This window comes from Chanodichthys erythropterus, chromosome 11, assembly GCF_024489055.1.
Source record: "Chanodichthys erythropterus isolate Z2021 chromosome 11, ASM2448905v1, whole genome shotgun sequence".
NCBI lineage: Eukaryota > Metazoa > Chordata > Actinopteri > Cypriniformes > Xenocyprididae > Chanodichthys > Chanodichthys erythropterus.
Window position 1 is genome coordinate 35,503,747 of NC_090231.1, and position 24,189 is coordinate 35,527,935.

At 36.2% G+C, this 24,189-nt stretch overlaps 3 protein-coding genes across 4 annotated transcripts in view; 2 read left to right on the forward strand and 1 right to left on the reverse strand.

Annotated features, from left to right (window-relative positions):
- The first annotated feature begins 463 nt into the window (after nt 1–463).
- Nucleotides 464–15,248, forward strand: slc7a6 (solute carrier family 7 member 6). Its single transcript, XM_067399595.1, has 10 exons — nt 464–581; nt 3,824–4,375; nt 4,881–5,006; nt 8,015–8,159; nt 8,255–8,378; nt 8,460–8,563; nt 11,207–11,303; nt 11,549–11,698; nt 13,187–13,370; nt 14,348–15,248. The coding sequence occupies exons 2-10, from the start codon at nt 3,889–3,891 to the stop codon at nt 14,413–14,415; spliced, it is 1,485 nt and encodes a 494-aa protein (XP_067255696.1). The 5' UTR covers nt 464–581; nt 3,824–3,888; the 3' UTR covers nt 14,416–15,248.
- Nucleotides 15,249–15,570: 322 nt separating this feature from the next.
- On the reverse strand, nt 15,571–21,760 carry slc7a6os (solute carrier family 7 member 6 opposite strand). The gene is made up of 5 exons (XM_067400863.1): nt 21,425–21,760; nt 17,755–18,069; nt 17,080–17,286; nt 16,727–16,859; nt 15,571–16,064 (listed from the first exon to the last, which is right to left on the reverse strand). The coding sequence occupies exons 1-5, from the start codon at nt 21,617–21,619 to the stop codon at nt 15,931–15,933; spliced, it is 984 nt and encodes a 327-aa protein (XP_067256964.1). The 5' UTR covers nt 21,620–21,760; the 3' UTR covers nt 15,571–15,930.
- A 1,211-nt stretch (nt 21,761–22,971) lies between these two features.
- Nucleotides 22,972–24,189, forward strand: part of scube2 (signal peptide, CUB domain, EGF-like 2) — a 30,680-nt gene continuing 29,462 nt past the window's right edge. For both annotated transcript variants that reach the window (XM_067400864.1, XM_067400865.1), the window contains exons 1-3: nt 22,972–23,145; nt 23,503–23,625; nt 23,958–24,083. In XM_067400864.1, coding sequence (XP_067256965.1) covers nt 23,058–23,145; nt 23,503–23,625; nt 23,958–24,083 — 337 coding nt within the window. In that variant the 5' untranslated portion in view covers nt 22,972–23,057. The remainder of the gene's footprint in view (nt 23,146–23,502; nt 23,626–23,957; nt 24,084–24,189) is intronic.

Below are 24,189 nucleotides of genomic sequence, written 5' to 3' on the forward strand. Positions count from 1 at the left end.
TCCACAAAAATATTGAGCAGCTGTTTTCAACATTGACAATATGAAATGTTACTGGAGCACTAAATCAGCATATTAGACTGATTTCCGAAGACTGGAGTAATGATGCTGAAAATTCACCTTTGCCATCACAGGAATAAATTACATTTTAAAATATATTCAAATAGAAACCATTTCATTTTCAATAATATTTCACAATATTACTGTTGTTACCGTGTTTTTGACCAAATAAATACAGCCTTGGTGAGCACAACTCACTTCTTTGAAGAGCTCTAAATATAAATATTGAATACAAAAAGCTATAGGCCTATCGCTTTAGAAAATTGTGACCAAACAATGAAAGAGAACATTACCTTTCAATGGGTCGCGTTTGGCTGCAGGGCAGCACCTGAATAGGATTGCTGACAAACCGGGTTCATCTGTCTGATTTGCAAAAACATCCACGTGACATACATTTTACCGGTATCACGTGACTTTATTTGGCAGCTTGCCCATGGTGTTTCGGGGACCCTGTAGTTAAAGATGCTGCTGTTTCTGCTAATGTTACCAGTTAGACAAAGACGATAAAGAAAGGACACGATAAGGTAAGAACATGTTTGTGTTTTTAACTTTACGATTAAAGAATAAGGATAAGAAGGACTGAATAGGTTACGTTAAATCACCTAAAAATAACGACCCCGCTTTAATTTCGTTTGTTTGATTCCATTGAATGTTTTCAGTATGTTCAACGCAAAAAGGAGAGGGGATATCTGCGTTAAAATGACGCAGTGGTCGTGTCATATTCTGTTGCGCTCTACGTTAGAAAAACAGGATGTCGCGTCTCATCTAATCGATTACAAAATGCTTTATTCAAGTCATTCACTATGACATATTCTTTATGACCAATTTATTTATAGGAGCTGTATTAATAAGCCCATCACTCTAAAATCTAACACATAGTATAGACCGCATTACAACGCGTTTAAAACGCGCTTAAACAGTCGTTTTTTTGAACAGCTGATATGTTTGAGGGGATAAACTCAACGCTTAAGTGTTGTAATTCGTCGTAATGCAGTTTCAAGAAACTTATGCTGTTTTATTCCTTTATTTTGTGTGTCAGCTGATGACATGTAGTGGATGTTATTTTGTTCCGAGCCCGACCTTCCTTTTCTTTGACGCGACACTGATGTGCGTCTTGTCCTAACAAAGAGGGTTGCCAAATATTAACTTGTTTTGACCGCGGGGTGCCAAGTTTTTTATTTTTATAACCAGCTTTTGTTTATGTGCTGCCAAAATCAGCAATTTCTTGAGAATAGTGCGAGTTAATGAAATGTAATTATGTGTACCACTTTAAAAAAATACTTAAAATGAATAACAAACAACTTTAAATGGAGTGAGTTGAAAACAGGGATGGAACTTATTCGCAATATTTAATAATACATGAATGTCAGCGAGACCGTGAGGGATAGACATACTGTACAGTCAGTTTACTGAGTGTTGATCATTCAGCTGATACAACATGGAAAATGTGTCTTTCCAAAACATTTTCCGAAAGATGGATATACAACACGTACTATTCAGACATGTATTATTTATACTTCCGTTTAAATATTTACCTGTGAGGGTTAATCCTATTATCTTGTGCTTGCAAGTCTGTATCAAACAGATAAGCTCACATTAAGAAGAAAACATCAAGAGCATCAATCAAAAGCAAGACATGTTCCCACAACAAGGCATCTAGACTCATTCAAGGCAAATCTAAAATGATGTCATTGAGTTTCCAAGGCAACGACAGTGGACTGCCCTTTACCACTGTAACTGATGTGTCATGAGTGCAGATGTGTTTGTGAATTTTTCAGTTCTGGGAAACATTTTCTAGGATGGGAAACAAGCCTCAGGGAAGGAAAACTCTCTGGGGAAAATTTGGGAAAAATTGAATCAGTGCTTGTTTATCAGTTGCACGTCATATTGCATATTAATTAAGATATGCCCTCAGTTTGAAAGACAAGCAAGTGTTTACAGCTGGTTTTCAAACACACTTAGTGTAATGTAATGACCGTTTTACAAGGATAAAAGTTGAAGTAAGTGGTTCAAGCCAAATAATCAGAGGAATGTGCTATCAGCTCTCCACAGTAGGAGACCTGACAGAAGCGGACATGTTGTGCTTAATCATTTATAGAGGGTCAACAAACAGCAAGTCAGGACTAAACGTGTGATTTCCCTCATTTAGAAACCCATATAGACCCTGATTGAACTCATGATTAAACATGTTAAATGTTCAGCTTCTGATTGGGAGATGGGTTATGAAACGTTTGACTGAAGAAATAGTTTCTTGTTTGTGTAATCCCAGTGATGCAATCTTCACACTAGCTTTCTTTTCGTCAATTAGCTACAGCACATTCTGCACGTATGTAATATACTTATCACACTGACCTGTACTGACTTCACACCATCCCTAGACATTGGAGGCCGGATGTGACTTTTTTAATTACATGTGGGAAATTAATTGCATTGATCCCCAACCTCACCCCCATGTCTTCAAAACATGCGTGACTTTCTTTCTTCAGTGGAACACAAAAGAAGATATTTTGAAGAACATTTCTTTGGAGAACTGTTTTGTATCCATACATGAGTGTTAGTGGAGTCCAAAACAATACTGAACCGCATTTCAGTGTTATTTTAGTTTTATTTTGTTTATACTATTATAGTATTTAAAAAAAATAAAATAAACATTTTTATTTTTTAATTTTAATTAGTATTTATTTAAACTTATTTTCAATAGTTGTCAAGGCAACATTTTCCATTTTAAGTCATTAATATTTATATTTTATTTTGTTTCACCTTTATTTCAAATTTTAACGTTTAGTTAAAGAGTTAGTTCACCCAAAAATGAAAAATTCTGTCATTAATTACTCACCCTCATGTCGTTCCACACCCGTAAGACCTTCGTTCATCTTCAGAAAACAAATTAAGATATTTTGATGAAATCCGAGATGTATATGACTCCTTAATAGACAGCATTATAACCACCACTTTCAAGGTCCAGAAAGGTACTAAAGACATTGTTAAAGTTGACGTGACTGCAGTGGTTCAACCTTAATTTTATGAAGTGATGACAATACTTTTTGTACGCAAAAACAAAACAAAAATAAAGACTTTATTCAACAATATCGTTGTTTACATCCGGGTGTGCCTCATACGTCCTGAAAAGTGAAGCTGCGGGCTCATTGATCGCTCCCTGGTGGCTGGATGCAATACAGGTCATAAACCCCGCCCTCTCCATATGAACAAATGGCACTTGAGTCAGAATAAAATAATTAATTAAACTTCCAATAAAATTTTCCGAAAGATGGTTTTGGTCATTTTTGGTCAATTTCTAGTATTGCATTAGTATTGCATCCTTCTCATGGGCATTTAATAATTTGACTTTTCATTCTGAGTTAAATCTATTTTTCTGGCTCGTTGTATCTGTAAAAGAAAACCTGCCAAAAAATTATGCACACCTGAATATAGGGTGTTTTTCACTTCCAGCCTTCATGAACAATTATATATCACTTATAAATGATTAAATACAAACTTAATAGTAGTTATTAAGATTGGTGTGGTTTGGAAGTGGTAAAATGTGCTTGGAAAAAAAATATGATCAGAAAATCAACTTGCCTAATAATTCTGCACACGGCATATCTTCTTTTGTGTTCCACAGAAGAAAGAAAGTCATGCAGGTTTGGAATGACATTACGGGGAGTAAATGATGACAGAGTTTCCATTATGTGGTGAAATGTCATTTTTACCCAAAGCTATTGTTCCTAATATAACTTTGGTTTTTCTGGTTTGTCTTTTCTGTCAGATTGGATAAGGCCGACGAGGGCCACTTTTGTCTCTGAGCACCAACACGTACGTCTGTGGAACAGAATGGAGAACGAGACTGAATCCAAAAAGCTGAACGGCCAGCCTGAGGGTCCTGTGACCCTTTCAAATCCCAAAGAGAGCATGCAGCTCAAAAAGGAAATCTCTCTCCTGAACGGCATCAGCCTCATCGTGGGGAACATGATTGGCTCTGGCATATTTGTGTCGCCAAAGGGTGTTCTCATCTACAGTGCCTCCTACGGACTGTCTCTAGTTATCTGGGCCATCGGTGGCATCTTTTCAGTGGTAGGTGCTCTCTGTTACGCCGAGTTGGGCACGACAATCACAAAATCTGGCGCCAGCTACGCCTATATCCTGGAGTCATTTGGAGGCTTCATAGCGTTCATACGTCTGTGGACATCGCTGCTCATCATCGAACCCACGAGTCAGGCTGTTATCGCCATCACCTTTGCCAACTACTTGGTTCAGCCGCTCTTCCCCACCTGCGAGCCGCCATATTCTGCTTCACGACTTATTGCTGCAGCCTGTATCTGTGAGTAACATGTACAAACTGTTGCTATGCACCCTTGTTTAACTTTCTTATTGTCTTTCTTACTCTACTGTTATCTCTTCCTCTCTCTGTTTTCTTACCCTGAGATCTGATAAGCTGCTGAGACCCATTGAGGTATAATTTTTAAAAATGTCAAGGGGCAGTTAATGTATAACTTGTTTTTGAGTTCATGGAGCCTGTTCTTCAGGTTCTGTGGTGCTTCTCCTCTTAAACCCGTTTCACTTGGATACCTTCAGCAGCTTCATTAGACATGCCACTCTAAATGAATGAAACATTAATGTTGCCATGAACACCACCAAACTTTTACTAATCCCCACTAATCCATTCAAGGTATAATAATGGTTTGTTAATTGCTGTCCTATTAGTTTTCTTTAGGGAGTTACCATTGCTGTCATTCGGTGTGCATTCAATTTGTTTTTCAGAGTGATTATGTCAACATATACTGCATTTTCTTACGCTAACATGCTTATTATTTATGATATTTCAGGCCTGCTGACCTTTATAAATTCGGCTTATGTCAAGTGGGGTACCAGGGTGCAGGATGTCTTCACTTACGCCAAAGTGCTGGCCCTCATTGTCATTATTATCACAGGGATAGTGAAACTGTGCCAAGGTAAAAAAAAAAAATGTACTTGACTCTACACAATCAGCCATCTTAAAAGATGTTTTTGCAAATATTTTACTTGTTTGTGTCTGAGCCAGATGTTGCTCTCTTGTGAGTTTTGAATCCGCTTAAAGGGATAGTTCACCCAATTTTTCATCTTTATTTTTATTTTTTTTATTTTTTACCCTCATGTCCCACAAACCTGTATGACATTCTTTCTTTTGCAGAACAAACAGAAAGATATTTTGACATGTCTTTTTTTTTTTTTTTCATTCATACAATGGAACTGTTTGGTTACCAGCATTCTTCAAAATACATACAGGGTTGGACAATGGAGTAAATGACGACAGAATTTTACTTTCTACTATATTAAAAATAAATAAATATATATATATATATATATATATATATATATATATATATATATATATATATATATATATATATATATATATATATATATATATATATATATATATTTATTTATTTATTTTTAATATAGTAGAAAGTAAAATTCTGTCGTCATTTACTCCATTGTCCAACCCTGTATGTATTTTGAAGAATGCTGGTAACCAAACAGTTCCATTGTATGAATGAATTAAAAAATATATATTTTGTGAACTCAAAAAGTCATCTTTTTAAAGTTAAAATTAATTCAATTTTATCTTATTGGCTAGTTTAATTTTATTTCTTTCATTTATTTAACCGAGACAGTGGACACTAATAAACATTACTTTGAATACGGCAGAGTTCGTCTAAAGGCTATTTTCATCAGTAGTTCCTGGACATAATGTTGAAAGTCATACAAAATGTAAAGTCAAAATTACAAAAATGATTAAAATCGTTATATAAACACGCAAATAAAAACAAAACAAAGCAAAAGCATAAACTTAACAAATATTTATTAATAAAAGAAAACTTAATAAAAGAATCTAGAGTGATTCTGATATTTTTCGATGTAGGCTATCGTGATTCTATTTCGAATCGATTCTGATGGGCATGTTTTGTAAGTTAGTTTTTTTTGTAAGTTAGTTTTTTAACAGCAGATGGCACTACGTGCTTTAGAAACACTTGTACTCTGCTTGCTTACATTTCCACTACACACACCATTTAAAGCGGAGCTCAGTAAGATTTGCGAAGCTCCCCCTACAGGTTCCTTCAGTAAATCACACTGTCATAAATACTCCAAGCGCAGCTCTGGACTACAACGATTACAACGCTCACCAGCGCAGTAGTTTTGCAAATACGGTACAAGAAATCTTGATGGAGGTGGGTAATTTTCGAAATTGTCTTATAAAGTCATAATATAGACATTGTTTTTGAATCAACGTAAAGCATTTTGTCACTCTCGCGTGAACGTGAACATGAGGCGAGATTGTGTCGGGTCGGCGCAGCTCAACTTGCAAGTGCTGTTTTCTGGCGTAGACGTGCCAGAGGGTGTTAGTGCACACCTCAAACACACCACTACAAGTCAATTAACCATCTATTTATGAAGGTAAAAAAAGTTACTTAGTTCTGCTTTAAACCTAAAATAATCATTCATAAAATTCGAAAAGGTTTAAGCGAATTACATGGGTGTTTGCAGTGAGCTGTTTACATTAATCTTGCATCATAAAAGCATTCTGAGCCGAGGTGCAAGTATATTTAACCACTTACATGAATCAGCCGATTACAAGATCGCTGTCCAGTACTCTTCTGCATGAGCATTTGAGTGTGCGGTTAAAAACTAGCCTAGAGCGCCATCTGCTGTTAAAGGGATAGTTCACCCAAAAATGAAAATTCTGTCATCATTTACTCATTTACATACATTTACCCTCAAGTCGTTCCAAACCTGTATAAATTTCTTTGTTCTGCTGAACACAAAGGAAGATGTTTGGAAGAATGTTGGTAACCAAACAGATCTCGCCCCCCATTGACTACCATAGTATTTTTTTTTTTCCTACTATGGTAGTCAATGAGATCTGCTTGGTTACAACAATTCTTCCAAATATCTTGAGGGGGAGTATATGATGACAGAATTTTCATTTTTGGTTGAACTGTCTCTTTAAAACTAAGCTCAGAATCGATTCGAAAGAGAAAATATCAGGATTGTTTCAGATTCATTGTATCAAGAATTGATGTATTGTCCCAGTCCTATTAGATATATAAATTCTTATAAAACTGTTAGTTCCTGTCCTTGATTCTGATTGGTCAATAGCTGTGTTTATTCGCAATAAAACACAGCTATGATCGCTTCACCCAACGGTTCTGTGTATCACTACACAACACCCTTAGCAACCACTCTTAGCAACGTAAACTGTTTGTTCTCAAATGATATTGTTCATTGAAGCTTACTGTATTATGTAGAAGAGTATTGTGAGAAAGAGATCGAGTGAGCGAGTTTATTACCTGCATTCAGATTTAGCATTTTCCTTCAGGTTGGTCCTATTTTCATAATAAAAAAAAATCTGTTTAAATGTCTGATGTATTATCCTGTCCTTTTAACAGTTACGGGGTTTTCCCATGACTGACAGCTCTAGTCAAAGCATTTGTCAGTTGCGTCTTGTTCCGTGTTCACAACAATTCAGTCTTTTCAATGTAAAAGTCTTCGCTACTGACTGACACACTCATAGACAGTCTGTACCGCCATCTAATGGCGTAATAATGTAACTTTTGTTGCTGTTCACAGTCAGGGACCATTTTTTCCGGCGGAAGGAAGGCTTTTAGTGAAACTTCATGAAAATTGCATTGATACATATTTTTGGCTTTAATATCTGTATTGTGTGGTAACTGTTTTATAAAAGCAATAAGGTACTTAAGGCTAGTGCTGTATCGTGAATAAGTCATGGCTGAAGGGGTTCCAGGCACTCCGCTTCGTGCCTAATAACGCCCTTCAGCCGTGACTTATTCATGATACAGCATAGCCTCTAGTATCTTATTGCTTACACATAACACAAAAGAGCAAAACCGCAATAGAACATTCACATACATGTTAATTTTGAAGAGCCGCTAAACGTTTTAGTATTTTTCTCACACAGGTTTCACAATGAACTTCGAGGATTCTTTCCAAGGCTCGTCTCGTGACCCAGGAGATATCGCTTTGGCATTGTACTCGGCTCTTTTCTCATACTCAGGCTGGGACACTCTTAATTTTGTCACAGAAGAGATTAAGAACCCTGAAAGGTACTTTTTTGAGACAAATTTGCCCCTTAGTTGAAGATACGGCATGTAAAAATAGGCACTGATAAGATAGCTAACATCGTTCATGGCTGTCTCAGGAACCTTCCTCTCTCCATTGCAATCTCCATGCCCATCGTTACGATCATCTACATCCTCACAAACGTGGCCTACTACGCTGTGCTCGACATGAGTGCCATCCTCGCCAGTGATGCTGTCGCTGTGGTGAGTTCATAGACCTCTGTCTTGTCATAATGTTTGTAGAGTCTGTAATCTAACAGCTAATATTTCCTAATTGTCCCACAGACGTTTGCAGACCGCACCCTGGGAGTGATGAGTTGGACCATCCCCATTGCGGTTGCTTTATCTTGTTATGGAGGTCTTAATGCTTCCATCATTGCTGCATCTAGGTCAGTTTAAAGCTTGATTCTACATACCATCATGAAGAATATAACTTAAGTCCTTTTTATTTTCGTAGTCTAAAGAGTGTGTTGTGGACCTGTACAATTGCACTGGCTTTATGGTTTTATTATTCCACTTGAACCTGCTTTGTTCTTCAAGTTTATTCTTAATGACTGGTGTTAACCTCCAGGAGGAGGAACAAAGCTTAGTTCAGCTCCTGTGGTTTTTATAGGGAGCTACTCTATTGCTCACAACATCTGGAGCTGCTTTCTGGTAATGACTGTGTGGGATGCCTACCACTATTCCATGTGTAAGATAATGGGATCTGAGAAGTGTTGAGAGACATTTTGGGAGTGTTAAGTAAATGCAGTGCTGATGGGAATTCAGATGCTTTGAGAACCCATTCTCCTGTTAATCGTTATAGCACTTGTTCATTCGTGTTTCATTTATGATATCTTAGCATGAAATCTTCAAATACAGTTGATTTTGCTTTTTGGTCAACAATGTGCAAGCATATGAGTATGAAGGTAATTTTCGTACAATCTTAATGCTTTGTTTCTTTTGTCTGATGTTTTTTTTTTTTTTTTTTGTGCAATTATGCATTTGGTTTGCATAGTTGGCTTGATATCTCAGCACTTTGATTAATTTTAGTATCACTGTTAGATTCCATTATAGATTTTATTAATATGTTGAATTATTAATTTTAATATTTTTAGTGTATTTTAGTGGTGTTTTTTTTATTTTTAGTCTATATAGTTTTTAGTTTTTATTTTAGTTTGTTATTTTAGTACATCATGTTAATCTAAATTAAAAAAAAATAACATTCAGTTCACGTTTATTTTAAAGGATTAGTTCACTTCAGAATTCAAATTTCCTGATAATTTACTCACCCCCAAGTCATCCAAAATGTTAAAGGGTTAGTTCACCCAAAAATGAAAATTCTGTCATTTATTACTCACCCTCATGCCGTTCCACACCCGTAAGACCTTCGTTAATCTTCGGAACACAAATTAAGATATTTTAGTTCAAATCGAATGGCTCCGTGAGGCCTCCATAGGGAGTAATGTCACTTCCTCTGTCAAGATCCATAAAGGCACTAAAAACATTTAAATCAGTTCATGTGAGTACAGTGGCTCAATATTAATATTATATACCGACGAGAATATTTTTGGTGTGCCAAAAAGAACAAAATAACGACTTATTTAGTGATGACCGATTTCAAAACACTGCTTCAGGAAGTATCGGAGCGTTATGAATCAGTGTATCGAATCATGAATCGGATTGCGGTTCAAACCCGCCAAACGGCTGAAATCACGTGACTTTGGCGCTCCGAACTGCAGATTCGATACACTGATTCATAACGCTCCGAATCTTCCTGAAACAGTGTTTTGAATTCGGCCATCACTAAATAAGTCGTTATTTTGTTCTTTTTGCCGCACCAAAAATATTCTCGTCGCTTTATAATATTAATATTGACCCACTGTACTCACATGAACTGATTTAGATGTTTTTTTAGTACCTATATGGATCTTGACAGAGGAAGTGACATTACTCCCTATGAAGGCCTCACGGAGCCATCGGATTTGAACTAAAATATCTTAATTTGTGTTCCTAAGATTAATGAAGGTCTTACGGGTGTGGAACGGTATGAGGGTGAGTAATAAATGACAGAATTTTAATTTTTGAGTGAATTAACCCTTTATTTTCTTTTTGACTGAAGAAAGAAAGGCAAAGTTTTTGAGGAAAACATTCTAGGATTTTTCTCCATATAGTAGACTTCAACAGCTACCAACAGGTTGAAGGTCCAAACTGCAGTTTCAATGCAGCTTCAAAGGACTCTACACAATCCTAGCCGAGGAATAAGGGTCTTGTCCAGCAAAACGATTGGTTGTTTTCTAAAAACATTAAGAATGATATACTTTTTAACCACAAATGCTCATCTTGCACTGCTCTGCGATGTGCCACGCATTACGTAATCACGTTGGAAAGGTCATGCGTGACTTAGACTGAAGTACTGGGCAAGTGTTTACAAAGTGAACGTGCAAAGACTAAATCAAACGGCCTTACAAAAAAAAGGTAAAACATAGATGTTGGATGATTTTGAAGTTGGAGGAGAAAATTAGTTTTTCACCCTACCGGGGTACACTGCCTACATCACAGCCTAGCCTACATGGTGACCTTTCCAACATGATTACGTTGTGCGTGGCGTATAGCAGTGTAAGACGAGCATTTGTGCTTAAAAAGTGCATCATTTTTACTTTTTTTAAAAATGTTTTTATTTATTTATTTTAGTTTCGCTAGATAAGACCCTTATTCCTCAGCTGGGATCATGTAGAGCCTTTTGAAACTGCTTTGAAACTGCAATTTGGACCTTCAACCCGTTGTACCCCACTGAAGTCCATTATAGAGAAAGAACCTAGAATGTTTTCCTCAAAAAACATTATTTATTTTCAACTGCAGAAAGAAAGACATAAACATCTTGGATGACATGGGGATGAGTAAATTATCAGGACATTTTAATTCTGAAGTGAACTAATCCTTTAAGTAACGAAAATGTTTTTTTGTGGTTTTAGTTTAGGTTAACTGTAATAACCCTTCTTAGGTGCTTTTGAGATACATTTCAGTAAACAGTGAGTCATTTGCTGCTGCAGGTTGTTCTTTGTGGGAGCTCGAGAAGGTCATCTTCCAGATGCTTTATCCATGATTCATGTGCAGAGATTCACACCAGTTCCTGCACTGCTATTTAATGCAAGTACATTTCAGTTACACTTTTTAACGCCTAATGCATCTTAACATTCTCCTTTATCAGAGTGACTTTTTCTGAAGTATTAAAAATTATATATTTTATATGTTTTCAAACTTTCGATTATATACTACATTTAGTTCTTCATCAATTATAAGTGTAACTGTAGAATCTCACAGTCTGGGATATTTGGTGTTTTCTGTCTCCACCTAGTGGACCAAGTAACTAAGGTTGTGCTTTGTGTCTGCAGTGTGCCATGGCTCTGATCTATCTTACAGTGGAGGATGTTTTCCAGCTGATTAACTATTATAGCTTCAGTTACTGGTTTTTCGTTGGCCTTTCCATCGCCGGGCAGATCTACCTTCGCTGGAAGGAGCCAGACAGGCCCCGACCACTGAAGGTGAGGCAGTAGAGACTGTACAGATGGAATAAAATTTTTTTGCTACTTTATAACGTAACAATAATGTGAAGAAGTGTGTGATCTGTCACTGTGCACACAAAAACCTGTTACAAACGGCTATAGCTTCTATTATATACACTATATATTCAAACTTTTGGGGTTAGTTTGTTTAGCATTAAAGGGATAGTTCACCCAAAAATGAAAATTCTGTCATCACTTACTCACCCTCAAGTTGTTCCAAACCTGTATGAATGTCTTTCTTCTGCTGAACATAAAAGAAGATATTTTGAATAATATGGGTAACCAAACAGTTGATGGACCCCACTGACTTCCATAGAATGGGAAAAAAAAAACGTACTATGGAAGTCAATGGGGTCCCACCACATGTAGTCACATAGACTATTTTAAACTACCTTTCTGGGCCTTGAAAGTGGTAATAGGCCTTTTTCACAAGAATCGGAAATCACGTGACGCAGGGTAAAGTTAGTTCCGCTATGCGTCTACGGCTATTAGATTGATATGCTCTTTTCGCAAATATCGCTTCTTACCTTTTCTGTTTTGTCTGTTTTCCAAGTCGCTTTTGTATAATCTACAAAGAAATTATTTTCTACTGGTTTGTAGCTTGTACGGCCGCTAAGACCGTTGAATTTACCGGCAGGTGGATTATTATATTACCAGCTGTCATACAGTAAAGGCTACGCAGCTACTCATTCAGCAATTTCCCCGATCGTATTACGTACAACGAACATTATTTATATAATTTATTAATAATAATAAAAAAAAACTCCCAATATATACTTTAATGGGGGATATAAAATCGACATACATAATATTGTCGTGAGTTTAATATATTTTAAATATATATATATATATATTTATATATAGCATGTAATCTCATATGGCATCATCCCACATTCAAGCATGTTATAACTAATCCTGATCGATTAAAATGATTAAACTAAGACCTAATTAATTTCCAACACCACATTACCAGTTTAACCGCCATCACTTAAAATTATTTATTAAATTTAGCTCTTAATGAGAGCTCTGTAGTCTCACCAATAATTCACCAAGAACGTTCAAACATTTTCATGACATTTAATTCGTAAAACGACTTTGATTCCCGAGCTGGTTCTGATCGAGGCTATCTATCACTGTAACCGGAAAAGCTTTTACACTGCGTGGATCATTCCGGAAGCCAAAAACCCGGAAGTGTGAAATTGGCCTATTGTGTTGCTTTCTATGGGAGATCAGAAAGCTCTCAGGTTTCATCAAAAATATCTTAATTTGAGTTCTGAAGATGAACGAAGGTCTTACGGGTGTGGAACGACATGAAAGTGAGTAATAAATGACAGGATTTTTCATTTTTGGGTGAACTAACCCTATAGGACAAGCTTTTGTCTTTCCCTTTCTAGATAGTTTCCACCTTAAAATGTGAATTTAAAATGTTGTTTTCCTCTCTTCTCTTTCATGTCCGTGTTCGATCAGTTGAGTCTGCTGTATCCCATTATCTTCTGCATGTGTGTTGTGTTCCTGGTGGCTGTGCCACTTTATTCTGACACACTCAACTCACTCATTGGAATTGCTATTGCCCTCTCTGGAGTTCCTGTTTACTTTTTGGGTATCTATCTTCCAGAGTCTAAACGCCCACCCATCATCACTAAACTACTAAGTAAGTACCACAGCCTTCAGCACTAAAACTTTCATCATCAGGAGTGCTTAGCCCTCAGTGAGAATCTGTAGCAAGAGACCATTGCAAGAGTGGTGCATCTTTAAATCGACACCACTGTTCGTCAAAACATAGTCAAAAGTAGCCTACCAGTACCTTAAATTGGTACTAAGTCAATATGATACCAGTCTTTCTGCAGTACAGTTCAAATTGATACACATGTAACGGGGGTGTCCAAACTTGGCCCTGCCCTGTAGATCTTAGCTCCAACTTGCCTCAACAAACTTGCCTGGAAGTTTCTAGTATGCCTACTAGTAAGACCTTGATTAGCTGGTTCAGGTGTGTTTAATTGGGATTGGAGCTAAATTTTGCAGCACAGCGGCCCTCCAGGAGCAGGTTTGGACACCCCTGCCTTAGAACGTTAAAATATGTTGGTCAAATTGACCGACAAACATCATAAACTAACAGAAATTACGTGTATATGTCAGACCACATCAGCGTGTTGAAAAAGTCATAAAATGTCACCTAATTTTTACCATTTGTGGCTGACAAAATATTTTTCAGTATTGAAATAAGTGGGGGAAAAAGCTCCTTTTTACCTTCACCAGGGTAGTTAAATACCAACATAACAAAAATATAACAAAAAATCTTATTATTTTGGGTCTGTACAGTTGTCTTAGAACATTAAAATATGTGGGTCAAATTGACCCACAAACATCACAAATGTAACAGAAATTATGTGTGTATATGTTAGAACACATCAGCATGTTGAAAAAGTCATAAAATGTCAAGAAAAAAAAAGGTTAACCGGTATTTCCGACAACTCAAAATGGGTCAAATTGACCTTCACCGTAACATGAGGGGTGAAGAATATGAGGGCATATAAATTAAAAAAATAATGATGTCCACGGATAAATAATTTATAATTTTGTCGATTTTGATTTCATAGGTACTTGTAACATTTTGTCTCCCTTATACAGATGCCATCACCCGTTTCACCCAGTTCACCTGCTTTTGTGTTCTCACCGAGATGGACACTGTTGATTAGAACACTTGCACCCCTCTGACCCACAAACCCACTGGTTCAGGAAGAGGAAACCAGTATCTGGAGATAAAGGAAAAAGATCTTCCACACTTTTAAAGACACAGATGCACTCCTAATGTCACTGCGTTGGATTCTTCTTTTTCTTTATTATAAGGTGTCTGTTAAGGTCACGGTGCACTGAGGTATTAGAAATGCGACTTTCTGAACTTTATGGCATGAAAATGGAAGTTTTGGTTCATAATGGTATCAGCGGGCCTACGATGGAAGCACCATTTGTACTCCTCTCAGTGAAATGAGAACATGAACAGGATACAGTGGTTTGTATGTGCCATTATGAACATGGCCAAGAATTAGATATGTAACATTTTTCGCATTTTTTTTTTAACTAACATGCCTTTGTTTTAGAATCTAGATTTTACAATTTGTCAATTAATTTATACACCTTTTTTATGGGTTTGATTGTATTCTCATCTTCCTCATCGTGATTTACTTTCACACGTGTATCAGTTCTTTTATAGTATTTGGAGTGTTTTCGGTGTTGGCCAGAGGTCAGTCCTGTATAATTGCCCACATGCCTTAACTGGCTTTTAGGGGGAAGGTGATTGTACACAGTCAAATCTGCTGCTATACATGTAATGAAACATCACATGTTCACTTGTGGAAGAAGCTAGGTAAGAATAAAGACGAAGAGTATATCAGATGTGCTGGTAACATTTGTCGACTCGCTCTAGAAAAGTTCTTTAAATGCATCTGTTCTAAGTATGGATCTTTATTATGAAATTCTGTTAATTTCAAATGGTATTCCAGATTTAAACTAAAAACATTGTTTCAATGAATTCATATTCTACATATACAATACTAAGTGTCATGGAGAATGTTAATTAATTCAGTTTCTGTAAAATCAACTTTAAAGGTCCATCCGCCCAACAAGCAATAAATGTTTTTTTTACTGGTGAAAATGTCTTCCCAGAAGTGATGTAAACAGGTCATTCTGATATGTTTACCTTGTAGCATGAAACACTGAACAGCTTTCACCCTAGATTTGTTATTTGCCTTTATGCACAAGTGTTTCTATTAATTTATTGCAAAGAATATCAATAAAAGAATTTCTACCAGACAACCTGTTTGAATAAATTAAATGATTCATTTTCAGTTTAGTTCTGATGTCTTTATTTTTTTTTTTATACACATCTACATATTTACAGGTATTTTGTTTTTAACCCCTTTGGATACGGGGAACATACAAACACTACACACATAACTGACAACACAAAGCACCCCACACTTACAAACTCAAAATATCACCATTTTCTCCCCATACTATCTTCACATCAAACAATCGCCAAATATTGCAAATAGTAAATCACTCGTCTCACTAACGCGCAAGTCAAAGCAACCCACACAAGTATACGCACATGGGCTACCACATACATTCACTTTTGACAAAAGAACATACAGCTTCACTCAACACACGTCAGTAAAAATGGCCTCTCTCATGCTTTTAACACACGGAGGCTCTCAGTCGGAATCATTATACTCTCGCTCCTCCTCATCATCATCCTCATCTTTGTCATTCTCCAACTCCCCCATCATTTCCTGCCGGTAGCATTCCCAGCTCCTCCTGCTGTACGAGTGCTCTTCACTCCAGCAACCTGGATCAAAAATTACATTCAATATATTATGATATGCCATTTGATAAAACAATTGAAGTCAATTACAACTGTAAAGGGTTAGTTCACCCAAAAATGAAATTGTCACCCGTAAGACCTTCTTTCATCTTCGGAAATTCGAGAGGTTTCTGATTCCCAAGAGAAAGCAACATAATTACCACATTCAAGACATTGTTAAATGTTACTACAGTGGTTCATGCTTCCACCAGGAAGCGCTGCACTGTGTCTACAACGTAAACAGCGTAGGAGACTGACAGGAAGAGAAGAAATTGTTGAATAAAGTCATTATTTGTTTTATTTTTGCGCACAAAGTATTCTCGACGCTTCATAACATTAAGGTCATGTTGACTATTTTAACAATGTCTTTACTACTTTTCTGGACCTTGAATGTAGTAATTACGCTGCTTTCTCTTGGGGATCAGAAAGCTTTCGAATTTCATCAAAAATATCTTTTGTGTTCTGAGGATGAACGACTGTCTTACTGGTTTGGAACGACATGAGAGTGAGTAATTAATGACAGAAATTTCATTTTTGGGTGAACTAAGCCTTTATTTTAAGCTTTTTTTAATATATCATATCTAGGACTAGATGAGCCTTTAAAAACATTTAGAAATAAAGCAAATATAATAGCTTAGGTGTATGACCTCCATATCGCTCCTCTCCATCACTGTCACCCTCACTGCTCTCTTCTGGGTAGTCATTTCTCCAGTTGGTTTCAGCGTTCTCATCATCTTCATCTTCATACACCTCTTCCTCCCAGGCCACTTCATCAGGGACCTGTGCATTTATAGACAGGGGAAAAAAAAAAAGTTAGTGTTTGTGTACAGAACCAGGGTTATTTTTTAAAATAAAACTATTAATAAATTGAAAAGCTAAATAGCAATATTAGACAAAAAATGTAAACTAAAATTGAGAATATAAAAATAAAAGTTAATTCAAAATATAAATAAAAACTCTGGTAGTATATAGATAATACTAAAGTAACACTGCAACGAACCAGCTCTCCCTCTTGTGTGTAGGGTCTGACAGACAGAATGTCTTGGATCCAGCCTGGTGCGGCCGTCTCTTGGTAGTACAAGTCGTACACGTAATCGTCTTCTTTCTCTCGATGTTCAGTACCGAGTCCATCTCCCGACACACTCAGCTTCTCACGAATCATCTTCACAGAGTTACACAGGATTGTCTCCGGGTCAGACACAACAGTCTGAGGAAAAAGAATATTTTAATTTTTTGTCATTTTAGTAAGGGGATAAAAAGCCATACGCTTAAGCTTAATTACGTTTGTAGACCGGTGTAAATTGTGCATACATATTTCTTCACAAACTAAATTGATAAAAGTTCTGAAAGCTTCGAGTTAAAAGAAATGGATGGCAAAAGAAAACATGGCCAAAACGTACATTCAATGAGGTTTAAAAAGTATTATTTGCATGATATTGGCTGAGAAAATGATGGATACTAGTAATACTCAAGTTGTTTTTTAATAATAAAATTAATAACCTTTAACATTAATTATTTTACTTTTTAAAATGTTAAAAATAGCAATATCACAAACAAGCAGGTGTGTTCAAATTTCTAATATGAATAAAAGAATATATCGAGTTTCTTGAACTACATTTGTTTGTGATTTTGTACATTTTTTTTCTATTGACAGAAACTTATGTTTTAGCTTTACCTTGCCAGGCACCTTGACATCATCATCCTCATGCACAATATCAAACACTTGCACTTCTCCCAAAGACAGGTCATCACGGTTCTCTGTTTGGCTGCCATCGTTCTCCTCTCCTCCTCTTGCGGGTGTAGGCTCTGTTGGCAGCCCGGCCCGGTGGCTGGACAGGATACGGTACCGTTCCTCTCGCCTGGTGCTCCATTTGACATTGCGCAGATCACCGATGATCCTCTGACTGCTTCCTTGTGATGGCCGCAAGGCATGATGGGCCAGACGTGGACGTGCCAGAGCCTCACGGACATGTGGCTGTACAGGAGCATCCTATAAAATGAATTGATATATTAGACTATGATAGCCAAAGATAATGAAACAGACAAGAATGATGATTATACAGACTTAACCACAGCAAACATTTGTATCAGAAGTCTAGGCATTTAGGCTTAATTTAATATTTATCTAGCAATCCATCCATCCGTGTAATCATTAATAGATCCATCCATGGTATACAATGGATAAAGCATAAACACGTGTCATTTAACTGTTGCCTAATTTTTACATGTTCATTTTTTAAATTATGGAAACAGAAATGATACTGTACAAACACCTTCAGGAGAACATTAAAGAGCATCTGCACAAACCTCAAATGTAACAAACAAGGTAAAAACACAACTGTAGAAAAAAATCATTGACTCCTCTTCATTTGATTTATTTGATACTGCATTTGGGAAACTTTGTCTTTTTTTTTTTTAAAGTGAACAAATAGTTTTATTAACATTTAAGACTGGGGGCAAAACATTGTCACCAGGCCTAACTGTATTCTTTATTGGAATAGACTGGTGGAAGGTTTACTATGGAAAGCCATCAGGGGCCTGTACCATGAAGCCAGATTAGCTGGCTAGCCTGGTAAGTTTCAGATTTGTTTGCGGCAATCCTGGGTTTCAGGTACCATGATAGTGCCTTGGCTTTTAGTGGTGTTCATCACCATAGTAACTTACACTCCACAGCTAACCTGCTCCGGGGCAGGTTATGTTCTGGGTAAGAGATCTCAAAACGAAATTGGACCAATTAGATTTGAGCAAAGTGACACTGACAAATCCAATGCAATAAAGTCCCTCCCCCGGTTTCTCTGCGTCCAAACTGAAGGTCACTATATTAGTAAAAACAAATATTTAACGATGAAATTGTCTGTCTTTAATGATTATTAGAATTATTTTATGATACATATAATTATTATATGATCTATATTATTACACCATTACTCACAAGCAATTTTAGTTTAACAGTTATTAAGCATTTAGTTTAAATTAATATTAATATATACAGATCATATGTAATACAAATAAGTTGTAGAATCAATAGATAACTCTTTAAAAATAACTACATGTGACCTTACATGTTTGAGTCTCTATCGCTATGTACAGTAGTCAACATTTGAAGTGGATCAAAACCTTTCATCAAAGTTGTCCTTTAGTACATTTTAGGACAACTTTGATTAACTTTTTTGATCCACTTCAAATGTTGACTACTGTATTATCACTGATGGGACAAATAAGAAAAATTTTCTTGCTCTCTTTCATGGATAAATATTTTTTTATCAGTGTAAATCCATTTAAATTTTTAATTTTCTTCAATCTCTTAATCTTCAGCAAAACAGTTTTGAATCGAGCTGGCTCTCTCGCGAGAAGTGAATCGTTGTTTCTCTCTGTTGCAAGGCATGTGATTGGCTGTTTGCCACTGATGTCACAAATTCATGTGCACGTGCTCCACAAACTCAGGATCAAAGCCTGAGTTGACAGGGAAAGTTGATGATCAGCATCATGGTACCAACAAAGCCGGATTGGAGTGGTTTGGTTTTGTCAACTCGAAACTAATCCTATAACCCTGAGTTTGTTCAACTACCATCATGGACTTTACAAAACAAATATTTATTGGTAAATAAAGTAAATAATTGTCTTGTTTTGGAAAAGGATCTTGATTTGAAATGTTCTTTTTGCAATATATTGGCTGAAACTTTGTTTCATTTGTTCTGGCATTGCGCTCATGTAAGAAAATTTTGGAAAATTTGTCTAGATTTATTATTGATAACATTGACCCCACATTTTCTTTGCGTTTAGAAAATGTTTTGGTTTTACTAATATCCCCCCAAATAAAAGAATATTATAAATAGGGCTGCAACAACTATTCGATAACAAATCGATAATGAAAATCATCAACAACGATTCTCATTATCGTTTAGTTGGCTCCGCCCACCGTGTGCGGAAGACTTCCGCCAGTCGCGTCAAATTACAGCTCTGAATAATGCATTTCTATGGACCAAAATGCATCTAAAAATAGGCACGAACTCAGTAGAGGGAGACCATTAATATTCAGCGCAAAAATATTCATTTTGCAGAAATATCTGTTTTTTAAAGTTAAATTTAGATTTAAAAATCAACATGTCATTCAAGTATTTATCATTACATGATAGTATTAACTGTAAAGGGATAACAGCATGTAATTGAATATAAATGTAAGACGTTTTTTATTTACAGGATAAAGAAATGACAGTAAGAGGTGATTGTGTCTAGAGTGAATGTGTGTGTTCCTGCAAAACATTTATCTTGATGGTTAACACTGAGTTTGTGTTTTTCTTTATTATCTTTATTACTATCTTCATTTGTAATGTAGAGTAGAGATTTAAACTATATTCACTACATACAGTGCTAAAGTTATTAGACAACTGATACTACGGTTTGTGCCACAGGTCAGGGCAGCATAAAAATCAGTATTTGTGATTACTAAAATAATTTTTTTTATGTTTCTGTTAATGTGTAAGCTCTTTAGTTATAGCAGTATTTCTAAAGCTACAATATATTTATTGTTGTTATCCATTGATTTTTTATTTTACTATTTTACAAGAAAGGCACGAAAAAGTAAATCACTTCATAGTTGTTTTTTTTCCAGATGCCCAATTACAGTCAATAACAACAGAGACCATAAAGTTTTATTTGGATATTATGTGTGAATATGATTTAGAAACTATTTAGTTGTTTCAGTTTGATATTTTCCTAAAAAAAAGGCAATACCGTTTTTAGCTTTAAACAAGTTTTTGACAGAATCCTAAAATATTTGTTCTCTCTTTATTATGACAGGTAGTCTAATAAATTAAGCACTGTATGTTTTCATAGCATTCAATTGGCACATTTGTTTGAAGTACATTGGGCAGAATATGCAATAGTGTGTTTTTTGTCAAATACAAATAAAAATAAATAAAATTAAGATTTTTATCCGATTAATCAAAACAATTATCAAAATAATCGTTAGTTGCAGCCCTAATTATAATTTTTTTTTTTTTTTTTTCCTGAATTTCACATACATAAAAGTAAGTACAGTAAAACCCAACCTTGGTTTTTGGTTCTTGAAAAAGAAATGCAAATGTATATCAAGACTATTTTTCATTCACATAATAAGAAAGCAATTCTGTCTGTGAGTCCTTTAATATATATAATTTTTAGCCTCCTCCCTGGCTGTCTGTTTTTCTATGAGTATGTATTATTGTAGTTTTGACTGTACATTGACTTAGTCTGAAGTTAAAAAAACGAAAAATAAATAAATAAATAAATAAATAAATAAAAACAATCCAATCTCACAGACCACTAGAGCTCGTTTCTCCTGACAGCTGACGGCACAGCATTACCTGTGACACCACGGTGGCTACTAGTTTGAACACAGAGTTCTCTATCTTGGGCTCCTGTGGTTCTGGTTCACTTTCATCGCTGGGTTGAGCAGCCGTGGCCTCCGGACGGATCCGCTTACAGGCCAGCAGCAGCGCGTCCGCTGGATCAGTTCCTCTCTTCCTCTTCACCCGCAGAATGGTCGTGCTCGGATCCATTTCGGTAAAGACACGTCTGCTGTGTAACCACAGAGAGATTTCAGATGGCAGACACGCAAAAACACGAGTCAGCCAGTGACAACAACAACCTGCGCTGTAGCCTTTCTTTCTTCCTTTTCACTCGTTTTTTTCTCCTTTGGCGGTTTTCCCTCAATGACTATCAAATTGAGGAACGGTAGCGCCACGCCGCGGCGCGGAGTTTCCTAAACGCATGTCTTCATATTGTTGCAATTAACCGCCTGCAGAGGTCGCGGTTTAATTGGGTTTAATTAAAGGTTAGCGGAAAAGCGTCCACTTGAAATCCTTGGATCGGCTACTGTTTATCATGGACCATGTATTTTTTTTTTAAACAACAAATGAATATAATATTCTCCTCGGGTATTTTTCAATTAGAATGACTTTTCTGACCCAAGCCTACATTATATTTATTAACCGACTGCTGGCTAATGTTAGTTAGTGTTAGGGTTGTGCAACTTTTTCCCAAATGTGAAAAATGTAATTACCATCACCATCAATATCAAAAATCCACACAAACACATAGTGTACTAAAATTCACTGGATGATCAAGGCCATGTCAAAATCTTTATTATTATTATTACCTATAGTTTGATGAAACAGTTTAAAGAAGTAGGCTAGTCAAGCCTTCATAATCAACCATAGTTTATGAAATTGTATACACTGACCCCACCTTTTCTTTGTTTTTAGAAAATGTTATAATTGGTTTTACTAATATCCCCACAAATAAAAGGAAAGAATACTATATTATAAATTTAATTTTTGCTCAATTTCACATACATAAATGTAAGCACAGTAAAACCCAACCTTTGTTTTTGGTTCTTGAAAAAGAAATGCAAATATATATCAAGACTATTTTTCATTCACATAATAAGAAAGAAATTCTGTCCTTTGGCTGTCTGTTTTTCTATTATGTATGTATTATTGTAGTTTTGACTGTATTGTAGTTTCAACCATAGCTTATGAAATTGTGTGGTTTAAGAGGTAGACCGCAAAAATGTTACCAATATAAATTACTATGCATTGCCTAATAAGCTATATTCAGCATCATCTTGAGTCCTATTATATCCCACTTTTTCTTTGTCCTATTTTTATTCAGTGACATTAAAATCGATTCAGTCGTACATGGGCTTTTGGAGATCAATAAAAGAAACACTTCTGTGTGAATGCGCTCACACCCCCATCCCCCGACACACACAGAATCATGGAGAGAGACAGAAAAGGCCCTTTTTCACACACACACACACACACACACACACACACACACGCGGGCGCGCACTCACTCACTCTCTTGCACACATCTTCTGTTGAAGCGCTCACAAGCGCGAAGCCACTGACCAAGTGCGGATGAAAATGAGTGGGACACTCGTGTTTGAGTAAACGCGTGTTTTTGAGTTCGACTGTAAACTCTGAACTGTTCACCATGGGAGCTGTTTGGACTGCACGGCTCCTCTGTTTGTTTTTGCTCTTGTTAAATACTCGCCAAAGCGCCGCACTTCCTCACAACACTGGTAAGAGTCTTCACTTTGTTAGTACACGCGATGCTGCACACACGCAACTTGTTTACATCCCCTTGTTTTGATACCCTGTTTCTTTTCTTTTACTTAAGCTCTAAAACACATATTTTAGATTACGTGTTAATAATTTTCCTCACATTTCTTTTATTTCTTTTATTTTTTTTGCGTGTTTGTGTTTTAACCTATACATGTGACTATAATTTCTGCAGTCGGACTAATTACAAAGTTTATTTACAAGCAACTCCACAAATAATTTCACACTTTGCAATTAGTACACTACTAAGGGGACACTAATATAACAAAGTGAGCAATGTTTACTGCAAAGTCTCATGTTACGTTTGTGATGCACAGATTCAGATCAGTGTGCAGAGGGAAGCGATGGCTGTCACATTGATGCTATTTGTCAGAATACCCCAACTTCATACAAGTGCACTTGTAAAACAGGCTTTAAAGGGGACGGGAAACACTGTGAAGGTAACAGTTTCCTTTTACTTCAGTTAAACAGACAGTGGACAAGACCTGTAATTTGGAAAACCTCACTTTTTAATTATTGTTCATATGCAAGCACTGTACACACAGTAAGCATTGTATACAACTGAGTATTTATTAAATAGTTTGCTTTTGGTGTAATGTTGATTATTTTATTTTATTACAGTTCACGAATTGAGTATGCAGATGTTGTATTTTAAGTACAATCGTGTTTGCTTTCTTTCAAATGGCTTTTAAAGTTGTATCGGAAGGGCAATGCCCCTAAAATGCAGAAATTGCAAACATTGGTCAGCCTTGATTTCTGTTCCATTTCCTAGACATTGATGAATGTGATCTGGAATACAATGGTGGCTGTGTACACGAATGTTACAACATACCCGGCAATTACCGCTGTACTTGCCTTGATGGGTTTCATTTGGCACATGATGGACTCAACTGTCTCGGTAAGTAGAAATCCACAAAGAAATCACGTATACATGTGTGAGGGGTAAAGGCTAATGATTGCATAGGATGAGTTATTCTCACATATATTATACGTATATTTGTAGT

Coding starts and splice junctions, on each gene's coding strand:
- slc7a6 (XM_067399595.1), top strand. CDS start 3,889: ATGGAGAACGAGACTGAATCCAAAAAGCTGAACGGCCAGCCTGAGGGT. Junction 4,376..4,880: donor TATTGCTGCAGCCTGTATCT/GTGAGTAACATG, acceptor ATGATATTTCAG/GCCTGCTGACCTTTATAAAT. Junction 13,371..14,347: donor CATCATCACTAAACTACTAA/GTAAGTACCACA, acceptor TCCCTTATACAG/ATGCCATCACCCGTTTCACC.
- slc7a6os (XM_067400863.1), bottom strand. CDS start 21,619: ATGGATCCGAGCACGACCATTCTGCGGGTGAAGAGGAAGAGAGGAACT. Junction 17,287..17,754: donor ATGTCAAGGTGCCTGGCAAG/GTAAAGCTAAAA, acceptor CTTTTTCCTCAG/ACTGTTGTGTCTGACCCGGA. Junction 16,065..16,726: donor TGGAGAGGAGCGATATGGAG/GTCATACACCTA, acceptor TTTTTGATCCAG/GTTGCTGGAGTGAAGAGCAC.